At 37.0% G+C, this 17,385-nt stretch overlaps 1 protein-coding gene across 4 annotated transcripts in view; it reads right to left on the reverse strand.

Moving 5' to 3' along the window:
- The window catches only part of USP9X (ubiquitin specific peptidase 9 X-linked), a 106,568-nt gene that overhangs the window by 43,247 nt on the left and 45,936 nt on the right, over positions 1 to 17,385 (reverse strand). For 3 of the 4 annotated variants that reach the window (XM_060182595.1, XM_060182596.1, XM_016187266.2), the window contains exons 5-14: positions 16,165 to 16,277; positions 14,419 to 14,637; positions 13,032 to 13,147; positions 12,413 to 12,664; positions 12,198 to 12,336; positions 11,598 to 11,750; positions 10,616 to 10,720; positions 9,904 to 10,110; positions 6,215 to 6,351; positions 4,046 to 4,194 (exon numbers count right to left, since the gene is read on the reverse strand). In XM_060182595.1, coding sequence (XP_060038578.1) covers positions 4,046 to 4,194; positions 6,215 to 6,351; positions 9,904 to 10,110; positions 10,616 to 10,720; positions 11,598 to 11,750; positions 12,198 to 12,336; positions 12,413 to 12,664; positions 13,032 to 13,147; positions 14,419 to 14,637; positions 16,165 to 16,277 — 1,590 coding nt within the window. The remainder of the gene's footprint in view (positions 1 to 4,045; positions 4,195 to 6,214; positions 6,352 to 9,903; positions 10,111 to 10,615; positions 10,721 to 11,597; positions 11,751 to 12,197; positions 12,337 to 12,412; positions 12,665 to 13,031; positions 13,148 to 14,418; positions 14,638 to 16,164; positions 16,278 to 17,385) is intronic. The other variant, XM_007521105.3, reaches the window with a different exon arrangement.

Here is a 17,385-nt window from a genome sequence, read left to right on the forward strand (position 1 = left end):
TTTCTCCTAACATGGATTTTTCAAGGTCCCTCCAAGATCGGCTGAAAACGGTGAAGTCACCATTTTTTAAAATCCAAGTTCTTACATAGCAATATGTATACTCTACTGGGTGAGCCACCAATTTGGCTCCCATAAAAAACTTAAAAAAAAATTCCCATTAAAAACATTTTATTTACTAGACAGAGACAGAGAGAGACTGAGAGGAAGGGGGAAAAATAGGGAAAGATAAGCAGACACACCTGTAATATTGCTTAACCACTTGGCAAAGCTTATCCCTTTCGGGTGGGGACCACGGGCTTGAACCTGGGTCCTTGAGCATTGTAACGTGTGCTCAACCACATAAGCCATAATCTTGCCCCTCCCATAAAAAAACTTTAAAAAGAGGAAATGTTTTTCCCCTTCCAAAAGTGAACAAGCTAGTGGAGCTAAAATATAGAGGACAAATACCTAATACTGGTTAAATACTTATAAACAAAACCCATAATCACCTTTAGAGTTGAAAACTTAGAAATTAGTGACTTGTTACTATAGAAGTGATCTCATCTCATGCTATGTAAAGTTCATTTGAATATATATATATTTTTTCTAAATATTTTTATATTTATTTTTATTTATTTATTCTCTTTTGTTGCCCTTGATGTTTTATTGTTGTAGTTATTATTGTTGTCATTGTTTTTGGATAGGACAGAGAGAAATGGAGAGGGGAGGGGGAAGACAGAGAGAGGGAGAGAAAGATAAGACACCTGCAGACCCGTTTCACTGCTTGTGAAGCGACACCCCTGCAGGTGGGGAGCCAGGGCTTGAACCAGGATCCTTATACGGGTCCTTGTGCTTAGCGCCACCTGCGCTTAACCCGCTGTGCTACAGCCCGACTCCCTGAATATATTTTTTACTAGCTTTAAAGTTGTTTCCCCCTCCACATTTTAGATGACTGTGGACTGATCAGTATTAATTAAAAAAAGCACTGTAATAAAAAAGGAAATGCATTAAAGTTAGTTATGAGAAACAGACTCTGCTATCAATGAATTCAGGGGACTATATCAATAGCAAAAAATATTCAGGAACTTATTGTGTCGAACATTGTTCTAGAATAAATAATTTGTCCAAAAGTCATGCAGTTAGCTAATGTTTGGGAAATGTTTCAAGTTTAGGGAATGAGACTATGCATATTTGGGGGTCTGTCTGGAAATATGAGTAAAGGCTTGAGGACATTTTTTGTGACCATTAAACACACATTAGGAAATTATGTAGAATTTGACTAGTATCAAACAGAAGAAAACTCTAGTGAGGCTTAACTACACATGCACAATTTCTTGAGTGCCCTGATAGCAAAGTTTCTAATTTCTGGCAATGAAATTAAATAAAACGAAGAAAACTGCAAATTAAGTAAATTAAATTAGCACTGAAACACGTATGATTTGTATAACTCCATTTAGGAGAAAGACTGAATTGGCATCTTTGAAGGTTATGTATTAGCAAGAGATGAGATCATAATTAAAAACAAACAAAACCCCTGAGCTATATTAAACTGAGCACAGGGACCAGGTGGTGGTGTACTTGGTAGAGCAGGCATGTTGCAATTTTCAGTGAACCAGGTCCAAGCCCCTGCAGGATGGAAGTTTCATGACTGGTGAGGCAGTACTACAGGTGTCTCTCTCACTTTATCTATATCTTCCCCTCCCCTCTTGATTTCTGTCTCTATACAATAAATAAGTAAATAACATTAAATAACAATTAAAAAAAAAAAAACCTGATCCCAAAATTCTTAGTGTCTGTGTTTCTTTCAGATTTTGGCTCTATTTGGTACAGAATATAAATCACATGGATACAAGACTATTACTGTTCTGAGATGATATAAGATTGTTGCCTGGGAGCAGGGAGACAGCATAATGGTTATGCTACTGCTCCAAGGTCCCAGGTTCAATAGCTGCTGCTACCAAAAACCAGAGCTGAGTAGTGCTCTGGTTAAAAAATAAATAAATAAAAATCCCAGAATTGTTTTAATCCTTGCCTGAGGAAATTTAAATGCCAGTTACCAAACTATATCTAAGACTTTTTGAGAACTATGGTGGTGGTGGGTTATGTACATAACTCTGATGATAGGTGTGACTTCGAACTATATAACCCTGTAAACCATTATTTGATCACTAATAAAAAATTGGAAATAATAAAATACAAATCACTGCCTGAAACAGCTGCTAGGCGCCTTTCAGCTGTCTGATGCTTACTTAGAATGCTTACCTAGCTCTATAACCTAATTGTCTAAGAGGATCCAGAGTTGATAGATGGAAAGACAGCAAAATTAGCAATAATTATATTTATCTCAACTGTATATGGAAATACATTTAATTTTATTCAATAATATGAAGAAACTGGGAATTCAACATTCTTTTTTCTTTAACCAGAGAACTGCTTAGCTCTGGCTGATGGTGGGACAGGGCACTGAACCTGGGACTTAGAAGCCTCGGACACAAGTCTTTTTGCACAACCATTATGTTATCTCCCTCGCCCCGGAATTCGATATTCTTCACAGTCATTAGAAATATCCTCATTTTTGGAAGTCGGGCTGTAGTGCAGCGGGCTAAGCGCAGGTGGCGCAAAGCACAAGGACCAGCATAAGGATCCCGGTTCGAACCCCGGCTCCCCACCTGCAGGGGAGTCGCTTCACAGGTGGTGAAGCAGGTCTGCAGGTGTCTTTCTCTCCTCCTCTCTGTCTTCCCCTCCCTCTCTCCATTTCTCTCTGTCCTATCCAACAACAACAATAATAACTACAACAATAAAATAACAAGAGCAAAAAAAGGGAATAAGTAAAATATAAAAAAAAAGAAAAAAGAAATATCCTCATTTTTAATGTATACCATAGGCTACTGTTAACAGGTAACTTTCAGTAACAACTACGTTCGATTTTATACACTGCCAACATAAAATTTTCTTTCAATAGTTAAGGGCCAACAAGATGGCTCTTGGAGAGTGGGATGGTTTATTCATTTGGTGTTCGTCTGAGGAGTATGCATTAAGAACCCAACTATACACACAATCAGAAAGAAAGGCAAAAGAGCATAAACAGAACCATGTATGGCAAGTACTTAAAAGCTGGCTGTTAGGCTAAGGAGATAACCTAGTGACTATGCAAAAGACTTTAGGTCTGAGGCTCCCATGTCCCAGGTCCAGTTCCTAGCACCACCACAAACCAGAGTTGAGTAGTAGAGTCTGTTAAACAACCTGGCTGTTGAAGGGCTTGGGAAGATGACACAGTGGGTAGCGCACAGAATTTGCATGTGACAGGTCCCAGGTTCAATCCCTGGTGCCATATCACTAAAGCTGAGTGGTGGTCTGGTCAGAAACGAAACAAACAAAACCCAGTTGCTGAAATCATAGGGAACAGTTTCTCAAGTTAAAGTAATTTCAACTTTGCAAACCAATGCAAACACCTCAATTATGGCTTCCCCTCTCTAATCTTGTAAGATTTTTAATTCATAAAATATGAAGCCATTAATAAAACATGGATTTAAGATAATAGAACTAATGTGTAGTTCTTAGTAACTATGAAAGAAGACAGTACACAGATAATAAGTTGTCTTGATAAGGGTGGGAGGTAATAAGGAAGTAAAGGCTGAAAATGAGTCAAGTACAAGAAAGCTATTCTGCAAATATCGCAACTATAGAGCCAACAGGCAAAGCTTCCAGTCAGGAAAGAAAAAGCAGCAAGGCCAAGACTATTGGGGGGGGAGGACGGACACACAGGACACCCAAAGAACAATGGTTGGAGGAGGAACTAAGTTGATGGTGGGATGACTGGTGACAACTGCCCGGTGAATCACTTATTTCCAAAAAAAAAAAAAAAGAAATCAATTTCACAAAGAGCAGGGAAAGTAACCATTTGGTAAAGCTTTACCCTGCACACCTAGAATTTAGAGTGCATAAATTTCAGAGGAAAAATAGATCACAAGCCCATAAAGGAACACAAATCATAAAACTTATCTTGCCATAGCACTGGAAAGAGAAACTGCTGCTATTTTCCATAATGTCGGCTTACAATACATACCTCTAGCATACAGTCTCATGCTTTCCATATAAGTTGCAAGGTTTTCTGCTACCAAAGTAACTAGGGCATGATTGTGCTGAAGCTGATTGATTAAATCATGACGGTAAAATACATGGGGACTTCGCTGAGTTTGACTGAAACGAGAAGAACTTAACAATATAATTAGGCAATTAAATTCTGTTTATAAACAAAAAAGCTTATACAATCTAAATTCTTAACTATTCATTTACAATTCTAATGATTTCCTTGCATAAAATAATTTAGCCACTTATATAATCAAGTTCAAGAAAATACAGCAGAATCTCTCCCCTTATCTGTGGTTTCGCTTCCCAATTTTAGTTACTCAGAAGACACAATAAGTTGAGTAGAAAGAGCACACATACACAGTACTCTGATTACAGTATAATGTTACTAATGCACTGTCTTATTATTAGGGGTTATTGTTAATTCTATTTACCTAATTTATAAATTGAACTTTTTTCAAAGGGGGGGAGAAGTATATCAGGGTTGGTATTATTTGCAGTTTCAGGTGGGGAGTATCTTGAAATCTATTGCTTCCCACTGATAAGGGGGCACTAATGTTAAAACTAATTCCATGATTCTTATTCTACATGAAAAACATTAATACACTCTAATTTCACACATTAGGGTTCTACAATTCAATGACTGATTTCCACTACACTCTAGTAGTACCAAAATACTTGCAAAAAATTACATTATTTCCAGAACTGTAAAAATCCCTTGCAAGATTGGTATCATATAGATTAAACTAGCTGTTGTGAAGTACTTAATCAAAGAAAATATCTTGAGTAGAATTTTATTTAGTAGCCATTCAAAATACATTCTGGGACAACTGGTTTATAGCCAAATCTGCCAAAGGTATCACCAGAAAGACATTCTGCTTACTGCCAAATTTATTTGCTAATAACTTTGCCAAAACCGAGAGATTCTTGGAGGCATTATTTGGTGGCAATGAAGCCACAAAATATGTAAGCTACTGTGTCTTATCTGAAGTGAACAAATGAAACAATCTAAAAAAAAGTAGAAGGTATTATACACAGTGAACTAAATATAATGAAAACATGCCCCTCAAAAAAGTGTCACTGCTGTGGTCCGGGAGGCGGTGCAGTGGATAAAGCATTGGACTCTCAAACAAGAGGTCCTGAGTTCAATCCCCGGCAGCACATGTACCAGAGTGATGTCTGGTTCTTTCTCTCTCTCCTCTTATCTTTCTCATTAATAAATAAAAATATTAAACAAAAAAAAAGTGTCACTGCTATGTATCTGAATATTCTCTACCATTTCCGAGCTTTCTCAATGTCATTACTTCTTTTCCACATTGAAAAAACGAGACTAAAGTTTAACTGTCAAAACCAAATATACATATGACTTTCTCGACTCTCTTAAGCATAATCATAGCAATCTAAAGCTGTAAGGGTATTGTAGTAATTTCATTTTACACATTAGACATTGCTTGAATCCAGAGAATTTTAAAGTGCATGACAAATGAGTTCACACTCAAGAATCACAACTTCATTGTGATTATTCCTACTATTCTAATCATATTTTTTCCTAGTATCTTACCAGGTCCAACTCTTACAACTAAGAAACTAAAGGATAAATTAATCCCATAACCAGAATTTAGCAGATAAAGGAAACTTAATGTACTTAATTAATCTATATTTTAAAATTAACTGCAACTATTCAAGAAGACACTTACTGCACTTTAAAAGCATCTAGTATGGTATTTCAAAGTTAAAATAGTGAATTTCCGAAGTGAACATAAGGAAATAATGATCTACTAACATATATAGCAAGGGATTAAAGGTTGGATACTGAGTAAAGAGGAAAATGAAATAGGAATGAGAAAATGAAATGAGGGGATGATATAAAATATATATGGCAATATATGCCATGAAACTGTCTGGCATATTTGCTGGAAATAATTCTGAACCAAAAACCTGAAGGTAATATTCTCAAATTGACTGGTGATATTTTATCACTAGTTATGATGTACCTTATAGAATAAAATTAAGGCAGATGTGACAATGGCACATTCTTGCTCCACTTCCTAGCCTCCCATCATATCACTGTAACCTTTTTACTAATAGTTGTTCCTTTTCAACATTACAAGAATGAAAACAATGAAATTTCTGTTAAAAGCTTTACCTTAAATTCTGAGGTGCTTCACCAAACAAACTACAAATTTCTCTAATTTGTTTCAGTGCAGGAATGACCCACTTGTCATTTGTACGAAGCTCTTCTATAAAGCGATCTATCCACTGGATCTTCTGTGTGTCACGGTCCTTAAACAAACAATTTTAAAGTTCATATAGAAGTATTTTGACACTCAAATTATTTTGAAAATTACAAGCAAAGCCCTTTTTGTGAGATTGCTATTACACATATTATTTGTAGCTGTAGTAAAGCTTGCTTTAAAAAACAGCCTGATGGGGACCAGACGGTAACACAGTGGGTTAAGTGCAGGTGGCACAAAGCGCAAGGACCAGCACAAGGATCCTTGTTTGAGGCCCTGGCACCCCACCTGTGTGTGGGGGGGTGCTTCACAGGCAGTGAAGCAGGTCTGCAGGTGTCTATCTTTCTCTTCCCATCTTCCCCTCCTATATCGATTTCTCTCTGTCCTATCCAACGACAGAAATAACAACAAAGACAATAAACAACAAGGGCAACAAAAGGGAAAAAAAGTCTCAAGGAGTAGTGGATTCGTAGTGAAGGCACCAAGCCCCAGCAATAACACTCGAGGCAAAAACCAAAAACAAAAAAAAAAGAAACCCATCCCAATGTGCTTTTATTTCATACTAACCAAACTCCAAGGAGTACACTATCATATAGGCTCATTATTACAGACTTGGTGGTGTAGAGGGAGATACTGCATGGTCTCATATCTACATACAGTGTGTACATACAGTGTCAGGCACACTAACAGAATGTTTGGTTAAAAACTTGCCAGGGGGCTGGAAGATGGCTCAGTAGAATGCTCACCTTTCGTAAGTGAGACTGGCTCAATCCCTGGTACATGAAAGTAGCAGACAAAACATCACAGATGATAAAGCAGTGCTTTGTGTTCTGTTTCTACACTGTGTTCTCACTCTCAACAGTAATAATATACAGTAAGGTAAAATATGGCTTGGGGGTGGCTCAGGACTAGAGCATGTGTATGAGACTGAGTTCAAGCTCTAGCACCTCATATAAAAGTTTGCAAGGAGGTAAGCATTTTGTTTTATTCAATGCTTTGAGATACTACACTACACAAGATTTAGTGAAAATAAAATGAAATTTAATCCATGTTGAGGGCAAGGTCCTATGGGGGCCCACAAAGGGGTCTATTCTGTTGTTCCTGATAACAATGGAGAGAGGGATTTACTCCAGGTTTAGGCCCATCATGTCTGTTTGGGAATCTCAGGACTCCCCAAATAGGGCCCCGGCTGATGGGGTGGCCTGATAGTGACCTAAAGAGTCATTGTTAAAGAATATCAGTCTCTTGCCCTTATTCAGCCTTTGCAGTCCTTGCTTTGATAAGGTTAGCTTTGAAGTGACTGAGGGAAGTGTAATAGGAAGTAGGTGAGGAGAGTTATCTAAGTAGACATTATTTCATTAGGAACTTTATGGTGCCTTTTAAAGTCTTTCTACTTGCTTGCTGCATATATTGACTCAATGCAAACTATTTATTGTGCACTTTTGCTTTCAGGTATATATTTTGCACTAATAGGACCTTGCCCTCAACATGGATCAACAATGGTAGAGAATGTTCCATCCTCCGAAGGGAGGCTGGACAACATACTCTATCTCCCAGCTGAGGAAAATGAGTCCTGAAACTGGGGCAACTTGGAACATTCCTACTCATGACTGAAGAACGTGAGCTCAGATCTACAGGGATGCAGAAGTCACATAGGCTTCTAAGCTGAATATGGGGCCCAGATCACATCAAATTGATGGGGTTTACAGTCAATAATATTTATACACCTTTCCCATATTTGGGAGCTACTCTCTTCCCTGATCCAGCTTTCTGGTCCTTTTTCCAATCATGACATCATCTCCCCAGACAGTAACTTGGATCCACCTGCATATCAGATGTCAGGCTCAGGAAAAACAACAAAAACTAGTATAGTCATGGGCCCTTTGGAATATAACTAAAATAGGCTTACTAACTAACTATAAAATGGAGACCCCCAAATCTTCATCTGCAATATTCTAGCCTTTAGGTTCATGATTAGTCAACAATTTGTTTAGCTTTATATGTTATAATCATTTCTTTGAGCCGCCAGGTTCCAGATGCTACCATGATGCCAAATGGACTTCCCTGGGCAGACGACCCCACCAATGTGTCCTGGAGCCCCGCCTCACTAGGGAAAGAGAGAGACAGGCTGGGAGTATGGATCTACCTGTCAACGCCCATGTTCAGCTGGGAAGCAATTACAGAAGCCAGATCTTCCACCTTCTGCACCCCCATAATGACCCTGGGTCCATACTCCCAGAGGGATAAAGAATAGGAAAGCTATCGGGGGAGGGGATGGGATATGGAGTTCTGGTGGTGGGACTTGTGTGGAGCTGTAACCCTTTTATCCTATGGTCTTTGTCAGTGTTTCCTTTTTATAAATAAAAATTACCAAAAAACCCACAAAACTTAAAAACAGTAAAAGGAAACTTACTCATCATTCTATAGGGGTTTGTCTTCTAGCATAGCAAGGAACCGACAGCATTTTGCATTTTATAAAAAAATAATAATGGTATAGCAGCAAGTTTTTAAAAAGTCAAAATACACACATACACACACACACACATATGGAGAAAGGACTAGACACAGCAGTTAAAAATTAAAAATGTTATAAACTCAAACTCATTTTAAAGACAATGCTTTCTTTACTCTTGTTTACATTATTCTTTCCCATGAATCAAGTCATCAGAAATGCAGGTTTGTGCACTATACAATGCTGCTGGGATTAGTTTCTATGTCTCTGTTTAAGTAATTTAAACTCATGGTTCTTGTTTTGTTTGTGCTACAAGAGATCAAACCTAGGAGCTCTTTACATGGAAAGCATGTACTCTACCACTGAGTCACATTAGCAGACCCAAGGTTATTACACTACTTAATAGAATAAATGTAACTATAGTCTACTGTCACAAGCAAGCATAACTAAAAACTGCACAGCATTTAAATGAGACACACACACTTAGATTTACTAGTTGGTAACTTGAGGTTTTTTTTGTTTGTTTTTTAAACCAGAGTATTGCTCAGCTCTGGCTTGTGGTGGTATGGGGAACTGAACCTGGGACTTCAGATCCTCAGGCATAAGTGTCTCTTTGTATTATCATAATGCTATCTACCCACTGTCCTATTATAGTATCTACCCCCCATTCTCTAACCTGAATTTTAAAATGTGAGTATAGCCAAATCTTAAACTGGAAAATCATTTAACAATGTTCATTTTACTATGTGTTAAGTGGAATACATGTTACAATACAAGCTAGAATGCAGGGAAGCTATTGTATGATTTGTACACAGTGGAGGTACTAAGTATTTTACGGTTTAGGAAATCTCTCTTACCTCTATAGTTCCTAGTTGGAATTAATAATTTATAATCTATTTGAAATTCTAATTTAGCGCTACACACCGGACAAGCTACACTAGATAACCTTGTTTTGGTTATACTTTCTCATAAAAGACTAAAAATGCTTCTTAGATGGTACAGAGACCTAATTACTTCATGAGACAGACTTAAATGATGTTGATCCTTGAATATTATTTTAAAAAATCACAAGGTCAGAATAACCCAGCATTATTCTGTAACTAAGCCATCTAAAAAGTGAAGTGCCTTAAAATAAGAACAAACCCTTACTTGGGAGCAACTATAATCTAGTATTTTTATGTGGGCACTAAGAGCCAGGTCCATGATGTCTACAGGCACATCATCACTGTGCGCCAGGTTCCACAAGAGGTTCAGTACTTTGTGTGCCATCACACCATCTTTATCATCTTCTGCGAGGCGACGTATCAGTTCAAGCAGTTTTTCACGTTGCTTTTTACTTGCATTTGTCCAACTGGCCTGGAAAAATATTTTAAGGATTTATTTATTTCTCTAAGATTTTATTTATTGACGACACAACCAGAGCATTACCAGGGTAAATAGAATGCTAGGGACCGCACAAGGAATCGTCCGCTTACAAGTCCTGCACTCTACAACCTTGCAGAATCTCCTCAGACGCAAGGAAAAACGTTTTAAATGACATGAAAATACTTATTTAGTTGTCACTGTTTAAGTGTCACCAAATCAGTTATATTCATCAGAAAAACAATGTAGCTGGGAACAGCACTGTTTATGTGGTCTCAGAAGGAGTAGCACTATTTGTAAGACTGATGTAAGCTCCAAGAAAAAAGAACAATCTCTGTTTACAGGTGACTGTCACAGGTTAGGGTTTCTCACCTCAGTACTGACATTTTGGGCTGGAAAATAGCCACTTCCTTCATATTAGAAATTACTTAACACCGTTATCCAAAGTACTAATTCTATATTAGAAATGCAAACATAATGCTTTACTGCTCACTATTACCTTAAAGCAGTCAAAAAGATGATCAAGTTGTTCAGGAGAAAAATCCCATGCCAGCTTTGCCAGTAGATCATGTACATTCTTCACAATGGCTTCATGTTTTCCTGCCTATTAAAAACCAAACAAAAACAGAACATCATGGTATACTAGAATGTGATCAGCAGATAAATAGGATATCTATTAATAATGTGTTCCAACAGCCTTTATTCTAACTATGTAACATTTTTAAAAATTCCTTTTCTTTTTTTTAATATTTATTTTCCCTTTTGTTGCCCTTGTTTTTTTTTGTTTTTTTTTTAAATTATTGTTGTTATTGATGTCGTTGTTGGATCGGACAGAAGAGAAATGGAGGGGGAGACAGTGAGGAAGAGAGAAAGACAGACACCTGCAGACCTGCTTCACCGCTTGTGAATCAACCCCCCTTGCAGGTGGGGATGGGGGGGGGGGGAGGCGGTTCAAACCGGAATCCTTACATCGGTCTTTGCACCATCTGTGCATAACCCTCTGCGCTACCACCCGACTGCCCTATGTGACATTTTTTTTAAAAACCCTAACATTTTAAGTTGTCATCAAGAATTTAATAGCTATATTTCCTGATACACATGGCTAATGGATACTCTGGTAATTCATCTGAATCCTGCTTGACAAGAAGCATCCATAAATAATCTGGTGATAATTCAGAGTTATATAAATCTCCTGAGACAAGTTTCTTATGTATTAAAGTTTACGAAGAAACAAACTTATGAGCATCTTATACTTTCATTATTTACAAATTGTCGGCCTTTTCCAAAGTAGTGGGATTATTTTTATTCTCAAAACATTACTATTTCAAAAAGTTATGTCAGTAAATAACAAGCACTTACACATACTAGGAAAGAATATTGTAAACCAGCAATTCAAGACTCATCTCACAATGACTACATTTAAAATTTTTTCTAGCATCTTCATGTAAGTAATCAAATAGTCATCATTTAAAATTCCTTACCTGTGCTGCCCAAATATTGTCAAGGTCTTGTAAGGTCAGAGCTTTTTCTTTGATGACAAAACGAAGAATCTTCTCTAGCTTTTCTACATACTGTGGCTGATGAAGACTGTCTCTCAATACTATGGATAAGATATTATTCTGCTGTATCCATTCCTAAATGTAATTTTTAAAAAAGACAAGCTTATTTCAAAGCAGAAACCAAAATATAGAAACTTTAATATATACATAAAGTTGTTCACACTTTTAAACATTAGCAATGGTTAAAAAACATTCAAAAATAATGCATGGATGCAATATGCATTTGTCATAATATATACAAATATTTCCATATATTAGAAATGCTAAAACATTGAAAAAAAAAAAAAAAAAAGATTCTACTCCAGCATTTACTCAGATAATTAGTTTTTAAATGTAGCAACTGTAAATGATTTGGGTTAAATAATCCATGTTATTATAAGAAGCCTACAAAATTAAGTGTTGTAAATTATTTTAAAGACTCCTCCAATTTCAATGTTTTCTTTTTAAATGTTAATGTTACTTTCAGTAGTGCTATACTAATGGTTGCTTCAGATGGACTCATAAAAGAACTAAAGGACTCACTGCCATTCGCTCAGCTGTGAGCCACTCTTCCTCCTCAGGGTTACCGTGTCGATGGGTGTAGTACGATACACTAGATATAACCTTGTTAACCTCATTCAGCGCATTCATTTTTCCATTGAAAGAAGAAATCTGCAGTAATCTATTTAGAAAAATTGGGGTTAAATATGATTTTAAACATTCACATAAATAATTACCTAAAAAGGGGTATAGCTTACCTTAGTATCATTTTTAATCTAAATATTTCTAAATTTTTTACGGTTTCTTCTTGTCCTGGAACTCTGGAGGCTAAGTTCTTCAGTGACTTAATAATCATTGAAAGGGCATCATTTTTGGCTTCATTCTTTGCTTCCTTTTTCAGTTCCTCATCAGTTAAATTTTCTAAAAACTGTGGGACCATTTCTATTACTGGAAGAAAGAACTTTTTCACTGTATGAAGAGTGAGAAACTCATAGCATTGTCCAAATGGTCTAAAACGAGAAAGATGGGAATTGTTATAGTATTTAATTTCTTATTATTAATATTATCGTTATTATTATTATTATACCATAGCCATACTCAACTCTGGCTTCTGGTGTGAGGGATTGAACCTGGGACCTAAGAGCCTCAGGCATGAGAGTCTGTCTGCATAGCCATTGTGCTATCTAGCCTAGCCATAATATTTAATTTCTTACAATCAATGAAGATTGACCACTCATGACTATATCTCTTAATAATAAAAAAAAAAGCAAGTTCTGTTTAAGAAGACATCACTATCTGAAAAAAATATCAATTTTTATCAATTAATAATAGCAATTTCAATAGTGCACTGAATATTAACTTTAAGACATAACTTACTTAATAAGGGCTGCAATTATCTGAACATTTAATGCTGATCCATTAATAAAACGATCGTGTAAGATCTGGAACCCATTTAAAGTGCCGAACTTGTTGAGAAGATCCACTAGCCAGCCCTGCAATATAATTAGAAGAATTAACTTCATGCTTTTAGGGGGGGGAGAACCTACTATCTGAAATAATTTCTTGATTGAAATGGCCTAGAAACAGGAAATTTAATAAAAGAATATGTAAAAACAGTTATAAAAACCCCACAAAATATTGCATATTGTTCATAATAATCCTACCTCTGAAGAAGTAAAAGCATTAAAAGTTGCAACACAGAACACTAAGGCACAACTATACATTCACACCAATATAGTAGATAAAAATGGAGTTAGATACCATGCTTATATTTCATAAATACCATTATGAGACTACTTAATTTTTTTTGGGGGGTGCAGGAAAGAATGGGGTTGTCACCTCTGGAGCTTCACTACTCCAGGTTAACTTTACCAGATAGAAAGAGCAAGAGAGAGGGCAGGAAAGAAACCAGCTCCAAAGTTCCCTTCAATGTGATGGAGGCCAGGCTTGACCTGGGTTGTGCACATGGCAAAGCAACACACAATGCAAGTGAGCAACTGTCAGCTTTAAAATACCTAAGGGGTTAGATTATTGTTACATTGGTTTGGTCTCACTCCCCCTGCCTCCAGGAGATTTTAGTTTAGTCCTTGCTAGTTCTGCGCTTCTCCCTTCTCCCCGCCCCTACCCTATTCGAGATACTTCCTGGGTTCCAGACACTGCGGCCGGAGGAGAGAGATGGAGGAGCACACTGTGTTGGACTGTTTGCCCGCTCGTGAATAAAGACTAAACTTGTGTTCTCAGCTCAACCATGAGTTTCTGGTCGTCTATGTCTCCCGCCCGTGAAGTCAGCCCGGCGAAAACAAAAGTACCCCAGGCATGAAAGTCTTTTGTCTCTAATAATAAGTAAGTCAATAAAACAAAAATCTTTAAAATTTAGTCTAAAACTAATATCCCCATGCCTTTAGCTACAATGTGGGTTTAAGCAATTAGATATACTCAGTCTAGTAATAGTCAATGAGAACTTGGCTTCAAAGAAAAGAAAAAACTTAATGAAGTTGTTTTCTCAATGTGGTATAATCTAATAACTAATATTTTAAAATTACTTTTATGGGGGGGGGTATCGTTTACAGCTGACATGCTGAACTTCTCATCCCCTTGATAGGTCTCTGTAAAACATTCCCACTGCCAATTTAAACCCCTTTTCTTCATCATGCACCAGGGTCCCCCCCCTTCAGTCTCTCAACGCCCCATCCCCATCCCCATCCCCATCCCAGATCTTTGTTTCTGTTCATTGATTTTAATTTTTAACATAAAGTCAACATACTTTTGGTGATCGAGGATCTGGAGAACGAGCAAAGAGCTCATCTTCAGGCAACTGCACACTTGAGGAAACAGATTCACAGGGACGTGTACCATTGTAGATATGGAATTTGCAATGAGGATTTAAGGCCATGGAGAGAAGTTCTAGAAGTGGAAACCAATCTTGGGACAGCTTGGCCACACACAGCTCTACCAGGCGATGAGTATTGTTGATGATACACCTCTGTAATATAAGGGGTAAAAGGGATTTGTCTGTTTGTTTGTTTTAGAGTACTGCTCAGCTCTGGCTTGTGGTGGTGTGAGAAATAGAACCTGAGACTTTGGAGCCTATCTCCCCCACCCAGGAAATAGTGATTTATAAAGATCGAAACATTCATGATTCAGGAGGTGGCATAGTAGATAAACCACTGGAAGTTTATCATGAGGTCCCGAGTTCAATCCCTGGTAGCACATGTACCAGAGTAATGTGTGGTTCTTTCTCTCACCTATCTTTCTCATGAATAAATACGTAAGTTCTTAAAAAAAAAAGTCAACATTCTAACTCCATTTTCTGGTCTTAACTGATAGCACTATAATGAAATCTTTCACTGTTTTAAACTGATTGTTTAAGTTATGTTTAATTTCACTAATACTGGGACAAAACTCATCTCAGGAAGACGAACTATCAATAGTATTTGTTCCATAATTTATACATTTTAATTTTTTTATTTATTATTGGATAAGGACAGAGAGAAACTGAGAAGGGAGGAAGAAGTAGAGAGAAAAAGGGACAGACACCTGCGGCCCTGCTTTATTACTTGTGAAGCTTTCCCCCTGCAGGTGGGGGGGACCAGGGGCTTGAACCTGGGTCATTGTGCACAGTAATGTGTGCACTTAACCAGGTGCACCACCATCTGGCCTCTACTTTCAAAAACCATTTCCAATGGCTTACAAAATTATGTAGATGCTGCTTTATGCAAATCATCATTTTCTGTTTGGAACTCATACAATTCTAAACAGTGTACAAATTAAAGACTGGGGAGACAGCATAACAGTTATGCAAAGAAGCTTTCATGCCTGAAGCATGAAAGGTTCCAAGTTCAATTCCAAGCAATACTATAAACCAGAGCTGAGCAGTGTTCTGGTAAAAACAAACATCCCCCCCCCCATGTATAAATCATCCAACGAGCAGTACAATAATTGCTACCTGAGCTTCCTTAAAAATTTTGGTACTCCTAAAATTTCCATTTCTTATTTTATAAAGTTACAATGATGAATCAGAAGATTTTAGAAAATACTGTGATTCTATCACACAACACAAAAATATCAACTTAACTTTTGTGTGCTTCCCTAACATAAGCAAAAAACTCAGACTTGGGGTGAGGGTGACATTTCATCAGTCCAAATGCCAAGACATACAGATTTGTCATTTTATTCTATGGCAAATGTATTTCTCTACATTGATCATTTCCATTGCAGATTAGATTCTCCAACAAGGGTATTTTTCTTCCTTCACTAGTACACAAAATAAGAGATCTTCACAACTGATAGGTATTTTCAATAAATGTGGTGTCAAAATTTGATTTACCAGGAAACAGACTACACTAAAAACTCTAAAATCTCATTCTAAATTACCATGCTGCCTTCAACAAAAGTTATAAATTATAGTGTCTTATTTTTAAGACTCTTTAATTCAGCTAATAGTTCAATTACATTATCTATAGTACATATGAAAATAATCCTAGGTATGACTATACATATCAGGACTCACGTGAATTTCAAATTTCCAGCCACTCACTGCCTCATCTGTGAGGATTTTAGTAAATGATATTGTTAGCCCATCTCGAAAAAATCTTTGACATGCTTCACTTTTAACATCAAGGCCTGAAGAAAAGGAAGAGAAATTAGTGTAAATAAATAGTCCTCTAGTTGTTTTACAATGTCTAATTATAAGATAAAGGAGATAAATAACTAGAAAATATTCACTGTGCTTCACTGAGTAAAATGAACCGTCTTCCTCATTAATTGCTTTCTGTCTCAGCATCCACGCTCTCCCACATCTTTGCTTAATTTCATGCAACAGAACCATATGCCGCTACCCACACAAAAAGACACAATTATCTTTAACTCTTGGTGACAAAAATAAAAACCTATAAAACTCATAAAGCATTATTTTTTTAAAAAAAGATTATTTACTTATTAGAAAGACAGGAGAGAAAGAACCAGACATCACTTTGGTACATGTGCGGCTGGGGATCAATCTCAGGACCTCATGCTTGAGAGTCTAGTGCCTTAGTCACTGCACCACCTCCTGAGCACTTATCTGGTTTTCATTGTACAAAGTAAGTAGGGGCCAGGCGGTGGCGCACCTGGTTAAGCGCACACACTACAAAATAAGTAATATTTAAATCTAGCAACAGATTCACCCACACGAGAAACTTAAACTTTGCTTTAAAATTTTGACCGCCCCCCCAAAAAAAAGATGTATGCAGGAAACAGCAACTGGATGTGTCAATTATATTAAATGAAATATCCTTGTGTATTCTCACCTATCACTGTACAGTCAGGAACTAAAACACACCCAACAGAAAAGTCAACTAATTTACTTGAATGACAAATATATTCAGAAGTCAAGAGGAAAATAATAACCTGGTAATCATTTTCACAGCTTATTAATTTTTATAAGATTAATAAGGCATAAAGGAAATGTCATTCTATAGATTGAGACAGACTTAATTAAGATATTAAATATAGAGTAATAATAATAAGGGCTGAGTAGTGACACACACAGTTAAGCACACATAGTACTAATAAGCGCAGGGACCCGCACAAGGATCTGAGTTTGAGCCCTCAGCTACCTGCCTGCAAGGGGGATGCTTCACAAGCTGCAAAACAGGTCTGCAAGTGTCTTTCTCCCTATCTCCCCTTACTCTCTCAACTTTTCTCTATCGTTACAATGCCTATTTATAACATCTCCATGGCTACCCATTTT

Source organism: Erinaceus europaeus, chromosome X, assembly GCF_950295315.1.
Source record: "Erinaceus europaeus chromosome X, mEriEur2.1, whole genome shotgun sequence".
Lineage (NCBI taxonomy): Eukaryota > Metazoa > Chordata > Mammalia > Eulipotyphla > Erinaceidae > Erinaceus > Erinaceus europaeus.